The sequence below is a fragment of the Battus philenor genome, unplaced genomic scaffold, assembly GCF_028537555.1.
Source record: "Battus philenor isolate CCGP_79_NKW_IND1 unplaced genomic scaffold, ilBatPhil1.0.hap1 SCAF_3, whole genome shotgun sequence".
In the NCBI taxonomy this organism is placed as follows: domain Eukaryota; kingdom Metazoa; phylum Arthropoda; class Insecta; order Lepidoptera; family Papilionidae; genus Battus; species Battus philenor.
The window spans coordinates 8941044-8950978 of NW_027181693.1; the positions used below are offsets into that span (position 1 = coordinate 8941044).

The 9935-nt window shown below is 36.8% G+C and overlaps 1 protein-coding gene across 1 annotated transcript; it reads right to left on the reverse strand.

The window, feature by feature from the left end:
• Positions 1-1563: 1563 nt before the first annotated feature.
• On the reverse strand, positions 1564-9455 carry nAChRalpha7 (nicotinic Acetylcholine Receptor alpha7). The gene is made up of 11 exons (XM_068770371.1): positions 9377-9455; positions 7596-7735; positions 6495-6539; positions 5539-5648; positions 5003-5183; positions 4844-4919; positions 4001-4195; positions 3723-3919; positions 3211-3422; positions 2807-2909; positions 1564-2699 (listed from the first exon to the last, which is right to left on the reverse strand). The coding sequence occupies exons 1-11, from the start codon at positions 9453-9455 to the stop codon at positions 2547-2549; spliced, it is 1491 nt and encodes a 496-aa protein (XP_068626472.1). The 3' UTR covers positions 1564-2546.
• Between the last annotated feature and the right edge of the window lie 480 nt (positions 9456-9935).

A 9935-nucleotide genomic window follows, 5' to 3' on the forward strand; every position in this document is an offset into this window, starting at 1 on the left:
AAGAGCATCTATTTTGAAAATCTGTTAATGTAAACAATGATTTTTATTTAATAACACACAATCTTAACATTCATTTTTTTCATAATTTTAATTAAGCTTACTTAAATTCAAATTATCATGGTAACTAATATTTGATTATTAGCAAAGCCATTAAGTTGACTATGACTTAAGCATCTATATTGTTCGATAATGGCGAAATTTCGTTTCTAACGCCCTTTAGTTATAAAAAAGAAAATTACTTTTCAGGAACCGAACGACATGATACGTGAGACGCTAACATATACCACGTATATCATGTATAACTATATCAAGAATATAACGCTAATTGTTGAATTTAGTAGGTAACTTTTAGATTTCTTACTGGACGTACTTGTCGTACTACATTCAAATTTTCCGAAAATGAAAAAAGAATGGTTACAAACTATACCGGATTCTATCGGACACAGTAATAAAAACTTTGTGCTATGTTTAGGTCTTTAAGACGTTTTCTTAGAGTAAAGCCTTCGTGACTGATAATATTAACTAGAATCACAATTTTTTCCTATATTCTTGTTTTTACAAGTTTTTAAAAAGATTGGCAAACATTAATCTCATTGATTACGCTAACTTAAATTTTCATAAACTTGACTTAATTAAGTTGAGCAATTGAAATATTGGCTTTAGGTTGCTTTTGTATCCAAACAATGTTTTGATCGCGCAGACTGCGCATGTGCAGTTCCCTCGGGATAGCATCGATTGTCTTTATCTGCTCTGGTTGCGTAAAAACGTCCTCCCGGGAATATAGGTCACCTTTAATATTGACGAAAAGGGCACATGGTTTATTTTAATAAAACAATCAAATTTTCATTCGTTTATATTTAATAAACAAAGTGCAATTCAGAGTATTAACCTTAACAATTGAACAAATTATCAAGACGACTGATTCGTCCCGACGTCAACGGCAAAATCGCATACGACACTATCAAATACGAAGATAGCTTGTATGTTTCGTTGGTAGACTTATTTGCCGAAATTACCGTCAATGTATTTAGTCACACAACCGCTTTAGTGGCTGATAACATGCAATAACAATACAAAACGAGGATATTAGAAAACATCGGGCTCACATTCATAGGCGCTCCGCAACTTCCAATGGAACGCCTATAATAGTTTCGTAGCCACCACCTCGGAAAAACAAAACATCGCGCAGGACCTTTGCGCGGGTACATACAATACCTTCGTTTTATACCCACGCAGTTCCTACCTTTTGCTCGTGTTTTTTTTTTGAGAGGCACATAATGTTTTCAATAAATAATACAAACACGGGATAGGTTGAGTGATAAACTTTAAATAACAAAGTAACCAACAAATAAATTTAAATCAACATTAAATATGAGCGGTTAGTAGATTGAAAATCTGAGAGAGCACTGTTTTTTAACAATTTCTTGTTTTTGGTCTCTTCGAGGACAGCAATGATCGTGACGAACATAACATGGCGATGATTGTGTAAAACAAAACTTATCCAATATTTTGTATAAAAAGGTTTTGTAATACAATTAACAAATAAAGGACAATTTTGTACAAGCCAAAATTTATAAGTAATATGAAAGTATTGAAATGTTAGAAGGAAATGAGATATCACCATGTAATGTATTTATTTGTATAAGTCGTTCCGAAAGACACAGGTATGATTTTAATAAAATAATAGTTTGTTTAACGACAACTTTTAACGAACGTTTTATTAAGCTATTAATTAGCCATGGATATTTTAATATTTTATAACAATATCGACCCGTTTACAACGAGGCGTATCACAACCTGTACCAATTGAATCAACGTTGTTTGTAAAGTTCTATTCTAGCTACGGACTCAAATACATCCGAAAATAAACTAAGGGATTATAACCACGATTCACGGAATCGAACAAGAAGAAAACAGGGGGCTTTTGCTTCATTGCCCAAATCCTAAACTGTACATAAATTTATTATTCAAGAAAGTTTTAACAAAGTTTTAAATTTTAAACGCGACAGGTCGTTCAACGGTAAGAAGGAAGACGTTTTTGTGCTCATATTTCAGAACGAACCGTAGAGTTAAATACTTCTGCGGTTGTCTGTAACGGCGACTATTCTAGCGTGGGCTTCTATAAGCGCTGGCGCCATATAAGGCACCTACTGCCACTTCAGGTTTCTGCCTGATCTGAGAACCGAACGTCTACTCGGAACCACTCATTATAGGATTGCTGGCTCTCAGTGTAAGTCTATTGCTGTTATTGGATATTAGTATATCCGAACACTTAAAATTAACCTAATTTGAAAGAAGGGAACATGAGCCGCTCATGTTTGTTGAAATGTTACAGCACTTTATTCGGATAGGCAGTATTAGGTTGAGCGCATAGGGATGGCAGTCAGCAGTATCTTATTACTATAGGGCGGTGCGGGCACGGAGGCAAGCGACGGCAACTCCGTCGTCGCGGCGTCGGCGCCCGCACCCGGTCGCACATCACAACTTAACAAGTATTCGGGGTATCACAGAACGTTTCGCATGCGCAGCCGCAAGCGGGCGGGTCGCTACGACACCATGATGTGTGGCGCGGACAGTAGCACGGCTAGCGTGGCAATGATTGTGAACAGGGTAAAGATAATAAGGCACAGTCTGTCCACGACCATGGCGGCGAACTTCCAGTCGCGCGATATGTCCGCCTCTTCGTCATCTTTGCGCATCTAAAACAGGAAACATTAATTAGGAACAATATTTGTGCACGAATATTTATCTATGCCGTGAGTGACAACTAATACTTTTAAATGAACTGCAGTAACCAAAGTGTTACCTGATCTGTGATGACTCGGAGCTCTTTAAGAATCAGTGAGAGCTCGTAGTCGACACCAAAGCAGCTATGTGCCGCTAGACCTGCGCCATTTTCTTCGCCACCCCTGCAACATGCAATGCCCTATAGTCATCTGTCTACGTTGTATCCTATCCTATGGGTGGGCCGAGGATCGAAGGAAAACTACGGGAGTAATGCCGATAATAATGAGAAAGAGTTGACCATGACCAATGGAATACATTCTATAGTAACTGCATCTACGAAAGAAGTATGATGAATTTCAATGAATCGATGTCGTCGTTGTAAGCTATTTTGGTCAGGTGTACTGCGGAACGTTTTGGGCGGGGGCTTAGTATTGTAACCGTTCTATTTACGGCGAGTAGTGTTCGTGTAGATCGTCGAGGGACCTGTAGTAGCGGCAGCAGGGCGGCTGCTGCGCGTGGGCATGCCGAAAGTCGTCGTCTATATCGAGCACGTTGGCGAGTAACGACTTGGAGGAGCGTTCGCGTAGCTCCAGGTCCGGGGGCGGCGGAGCCCGCGCCGGCGGCGGCGTCGTCGCGGACCCCGGCCGCGACATGCGCAGGATCCACGGCAGCCAGTACAGGAACACGCAGCGAATCTGTACGACGAGAATATTATCCGTAATGAACTCTGAAAACTACGAAGTTTAAAATAATTTGTTGAAAGTAAATTCAAGTCTTTGAGTCGGGAAGTGGCTGGATGCGGGCAGTGTAATACCGGTCGTCGTGGCTTTCTTTGGAAGGAACCTTTGTCTTGCAGTAGGCGTCAATCGGCTGGCATGATAGTGATGAAATTAAAATAATTACTTTCTATATATTGCAATCCATTTCATAGTTCGAGAGGATAATCATATTAAATGTGATTTGCACTGAAAGTTAAAATTATAAAGTTTACTTACCCAATCACTCATTTCGTGTGTGTCCGCATGCCGATGGTGATAGTTTAAAATAAGTATTGTTGATACGACAGAAGATGCCACCATAAACATGATGCAGTTAAAGTATGTGCCTAGGAGTGGCACCGCATCGGATGTCGCTGGCATTGTCTCTGCCACCATGTTCAAGAACACTGTCAGCGACAGCAAAATGGTTACACCTGAATTTATTTAAATTAGTTGAGTAATTACATTTATGTACTTTAAGAAATATTTAAAAATATTAACATCGTATAATGTACCTAAAGAAAGTTTTTCACCGGAGTCAGGTGGTAAAGTGAATCCCAGGAGCGCCATTGAGGCGATTAACACACAGGGTACAATAAGGTTAAAGAAATAATACAGCGTTTTCCGTCGGATCACCACCGCAAACGTGATATCAATGTACGGCTCTGGACAACAGTTGTAGTAGATTTCATTTCGCTTGCCTGGAACACCTGTGCACGTTTAAATAGCAATTAATATATTTACAGAGTCAAATAAGGTTTAGTTACATTTATAGATTAATAAAAATAAAACCTTTGCGAATATATTATAATCCAGACAGCCTGTTAAAATCAAGCTCCGTCGATTAGTTATTATCTATAAATTATCATGTATTAAATTAAAGAAATTCCTTGAACAATTTCCAAACAAAATGCTATAATATAGTGTAAGATTGAATCTTTAGCCATAACAAAGCCAAAGAATAAATTGATTTGTGCATTGTACTGTATTAGGGATATTGTAAAAATGACCACAAATTTAAAATACTAAGTCCCGTCTGAGCTTGAGTAGAGCCCAATATGATTATTTTTTTTGTCAAATTTGGTTCTTCTGGCATTCTTCTCATGAAATACTCCGGTGATCACTGTAAATGGTCATCTTTGTCCGTATTATTATGTGGATAATAATATAAATAAATAAATATATGAAGTCAATCTATTATATCCGACAGTGAGGAAAATTACATAATCTAAATTGTACATTTGAAGTTAAAAAAAAAACATTTTTATTTTGCTAGCTAATATTGTTTAAAGATCAAATTCAAGAAGGTTGTATACGTTAGCCATATACACATGACATTTTTTTTTAAAAATCGTTACCTATTAACTCCCATTCGCCGTTTGTTACAAAACTGCTTATATCTCCACCTGCTTCATCTTGTAGTTGTAGGTCAAGCTAAAAATAACATTTTTAATTTAATATCAATAAAATAATAGTAAGTTGTGTAGATTTATAGTTCTATTTGGGTCTGTACTTACTTGATACCCATCGTAAGTCCAGCTGCCAAACTTCATTTCGCACCGTTGATCGTCGAAAGGAAACCAAGTGATATCAATTTTACAGGTGCTTTTGAAAATACCAGGCGGCACGTAGAGACATGAGCCATTGTTCCGAACAACTACATTAGTAGGATATGTGCTATCAAATCCTTCATCCGCGCTTTGAAAATAAATTAAAATAATTGTTAGCATGAATAAGTAATATTACATAATCTATTCAATAGTATGCACATTTTTACATACACTACGAACAAAAAATTTAAGTTAATTGTAGTTTATATCGTTAATTTTAGTTGAAAAATCTTTATATTACTTATTTCGTAAGAAAATGGTAAGTTATTTAATGTTTAGAGTTTTCACAAAAAGAAAAGGCGTCAATTAGAATATTGAGAGAAAAATAACTAGTAATTAATAAGGCAGTGAAAGTAATTGGTTAATATTTTATAGTCTGTTATAGATGTTATAGCAAAAGATAAAAACAAAGGTTTAAGATAACTGCAAAAAAATCAACCTACCTATTATACATGAGTACATCAGGTTTCCATAACCTGTGAGGCGGTACTCGCAAATCTTTGACACCACCAAAGTCCGAAGTGTTCCATCTTAAGTTCATATCATTCCATTCCTAAGAACAATGAGCATAAGAGTACGTTTTGGATGTAAAACCGCGAAAAATATCTCCAGTTACATACATTTGTTAAGTAAAATCAGCCGAACGATAGTAATACTTAAGAAGTTTCATAGTTATGCTTCAGAACATGAATTTTCTACAGCAATTGTCGTCCAGACTAGTATTGCTTGCGTTTTAATGACCAGTAACTAAGTCCCTTTGGGGGTTTTCACGGTCTTCCACTTTTAATTAAATTAACATAAAACTTGTCCAATGCTAATTTACTTAATTGACTTATTTTGCGTTTTGTATTCTAGATATATAGATAGCATCATCTATCCAATAGATTGTGCATGCGAAAATTCATAGCCAGGCGAAAATTAAAATACGCTTTGTCGTCATCAGTAATGTAATATTACCACGATAATTTTACCTAATAAATCAGCATTCATGTTTGAGTTTAGAATAAGCTAACAAGCAAAAGTATAAAACTAACTTTTTATGTTACGTTTAAAGTCTGACAGTAGAGTAAGTAAAATATGTAAAATTTTTGCGTATCATCTGTGATTGGTGTTTAAAGAAGCTATGTTGGTAAAAAACGGAAGAAAAAACCTAAAATTTTGCTAAAAGCGATAGTATAGTTATGATATACGAGTAAAATCTTGTAATAAATCAAGCAAATTTTATTAACTATTGTAAATTTGTTATTTGTGAAAAAGGAGAAATATCAAAAACTTATGAATGATGTTTTTAAAAACCTTATTTAGACTGAAATAGTAAGAACAGTAGAGTACTTCATATTTTTTTTTATTTAACGTATTTTAAATATAAATTAATGAATGCTTAAAATTTTATACTTACTAGTTTCAGCCAGATGTTGGTTATTAATAGCTGATTCTTCTCGTCCTAGGAAATAATGAAAATAATGTAATAAATTTTATTATATTCTTTTTCTTTTTCTATGATATTCGTGAGGCGTGTTAAACGTATTACCGTGTTACGTTACATATAATATAGTAATGGTATATAACGCAAGAGCTGAAATTAGGATTACCATGTATGTAGAGGTAATTTGCAACCAAAAATGAGGTCTTTTTACTTCTGGTTTCCTTTCCAAGCCCAAAGTTGCTCGACGAGCTATCGAGAAGACTATGCAAAGGAATGGTCGAAGAGATCCGAGGAGAGCGAGGCGATTAGTAAGTTGAAGTGTTAGGGGGCAGCTCGTATATCGTATAGAACAGACGGTCAGGGGTCTTCAGGTTTAAGAGTGCAAACGATTTAGTAATTTATGGCTGAGGTCTATGTTCAGCTGTGGCTTTTCTAAGACAGAAATGATGACGGCAATGAAGATATTACAAAAACAAACTACGTCCATTTTGAAACATTTCCAAACTGCTATTGATTGGTGGTTCCAGGTAAACATGATTGGTTTTTTTATCACTTTCAATATGTACATACATATATAACTCGGGGAAACTTTGTGAGTTACGTAATTTAGAAAAAAGAATACTTCTTATGTATAAGTTTTTATATATTACAATTGGTTTATCCCTCGAATAAATAATTAAATGTAATTCGAAAACCTTGCAATTATCAAAAAGTCCGTTCTGGACGCAAAAAGTAATTGGCCCAGCCCCAGAGGGGACGGAAGAAATATTAAATGATCTAGCCATGTAATTAATTACTGGTGGCACACACCGTCGATGACTGAAAACTGAATGACGGCCAATTTCATCTGGTCTTATTGGAAATATTTGGGGGGCGCTTATATTAAACAATAAACGTCTTTAGGTTGAAATTATGACGATTATGAAACATATTAACCTGAAGTATCAGGAGAGCAAGGAAATGTCACACTTAGCGACATATTCAATCAGATGTTGGTAGTCATGATACTCATACTCGTATATAAGATCGTGACGCGAGGATTTACTATGTAACAGATTCAGTGATGAATTTTACCACGTCGATGATCTGCATGAGCGTGAGGCCGAAGGAGAGCTGCAGCGGGTCGCTTTCGTTGACCACGGGGCGCTCTAGCACGTTGTAGTGGTCCAACAGGTGGTGTAGCAGTCGCTTCTCGTGGTAACCGCACCGCACTCCTTTGGGAAAGAAATAAGATTATTTAGTCATGAAGAAAATAATGAGTTGTATTAATCCTATATAAAGTACATAGGTGTATAGACCTGACTGGTCGATACTTCATGAAATAGGTTAAAAGTCATCAGTCATCCCTTCATTTCTAAATTTCGTATCTATCTTTAAACTCCTTGATGGTATCGATAAGAAGCTCTTTCCATACTATCCGACGGTCAGCTTTCCTCAGGACAGTCGTAAAGTAGTGTAATACGATTATTTTCATGATAATGTTTAGTATATTTTACATTGTCGTCAAATAAATAATAGACAGATAAAAAATTGCTATTATTACCATTTGCAGTTTACTTTATATATTTATGTATTTTGCTTATGTAAAAAAGAATAACAAAATTAATGTCAACTATTAATTTAATTTTTAACAATTTTTTATTCATTCCGGAATAATGTTTTCTCTCAAATTCAAATTATATGAGGTCATTAAGTATAGAGGACAAATTTTTGCAAGTTCATTCGAATTGCGATGCATTAGCACAACTTGATTATACTGGCTGAATGCTTAATAATGTTTCTCTCTTCGAAACTAGGCTACAACACACATTAGTCACATTGGCATTTCAACTCCGGGGCCTCGTTTCAATTATTTTATGTTAGTAGATTTGTTATAGGAACATACAGTTAAATAACTTATGGCATATGACACTAAGGTGATATTAATAAATTTAACTTGGAAAAGCAAATTATACGAAATGTTTTAAAATGGTTTGTAAAATATAGAAAAGAACAAATGCTTTGAAATAAAAAAAAAATATTGTCTAATTTAAAATTAATTACTCGATTAAAATTGATGGTAATTAGAAATTTATTTTAAAATTTTGAACATCCGAAATTATTGAGTGAATTCGTGAATCGGCACTTTCAATCAAATATAATGAAATTTAAGAGGATAGGCGTATGCCACAAAAATATGTTTCAGCGAAACTTTACCAATCGCCTCAAAACTAATCATAATGGCATACTAAATTATGTAATACCTTAGAATACGAATATATGAGGATTCAAGACTTTTATGTCTACTTTTAAGCGTAATGAAAAAAGTTTTTTATGAATATATTGGAAAGTAAGAATTTTTTTGACAATAGCTATAGGATAGGTGGAGTCAAAGCTAACTGTGGATGTTTTCTTAGAGTGTGCTATATAATAATAACGGCATCGGGAGATTTATTGGCGGAATTAAATCAGACTTAATTCGATTGGTGATGGGTGCAGTTGGCATTTCTGGCTTAATTTTCATTGATATGTATGGTTTTGAAATAAACTGTTATTTAGAAGCAAATAGGAAATACGTTTTGTTATTGTCAGTTACTTTAAAAAAACCTTCGTCTGAATCAATATGTATAAAATAGTTACATGCCTCAATCAAATATATATTTGAAATATGTACATAAACATATATATGTATATAAATTTGATTGAGGCATCTAATCCTTTAGCCACTACTAGCTACTCCTAGAGCCATTAGACATGTTTGTGATCGACGAATATGAAATAATAATAATATCATGATTTTGGTACTGTCAATAAGTTTTTAAAAAAACTTTGTGAAAATGAATATATATATAAAGAAAGTGGTTGACATGTCTTACCCCTCGGCCACAGCAGGCCAAGCAGCAGCAGCAGGCCCGCGGGCGCCGCCAGCAGCGAGCGGCGCGCCCGGCCGCCCATGTCAGCGCCGCGCCGCTCCGCGCGCCGCCGCCGCCGCCGCCGCCGCGCCGCCGCGCCGCGCCATCACACGCCCCGCCGCGACCCGCGCCGCCCCCGCCTCGCCGCCGCCTCACACTCGCCTCGCCCCGCCGCCCTGCACTCCCCGCTACCGTTCCTCTATGCGAACCCGTTGAACACGATCAGCTTAAAATTCAATTTTTTTAAGGTTTTCATATATTAAGGCGCTCGCCGACGGCCACGCGTGCCGCCCTATTCTCTAGCATCGCCTACTGGGCCGCAGCTGGATCTGTCGAGTCACGGTGTGTTTTTGAGCATTGTTGTTTAGCGGAGTGCGGCCGACCGTGGGGCAGCGGAGCCGCCGGTGTGCGGACTGGCAGAGGCGCCGGCCCGCGCAGCCGCGTCGCAGCCGCCCATTCACGCGCACCCTCCTCGCTACCCTCTTTGCCCTCGCTCCTTGTCCGCCCTGCACATGTCTCCAAA

Coding starts and splice junctions, on each gene's coding strand:
- nAChRalpha7 (XM_068770371.1), bottom strand. CDS start 9,455: ATGGGCGGCCGGGCGCGCCGCTCGCTGCTGGCGGCGCCCGCGGGCCTG. Junction 3,423..3,722: donor CACACGAAATGAGTGATTGG/GTAAGTAAACTT, acceptor CTCGTCGTACAG/ATTCGCTGCGTGTTCCTGTA. Junction 2,700..2,806: donor TCCGAGTCATCACAGATCAG/GTAACACTTTGG, acceptor TTCCTGTTTTAG/ATGCGCAAAGATGACGAAGA.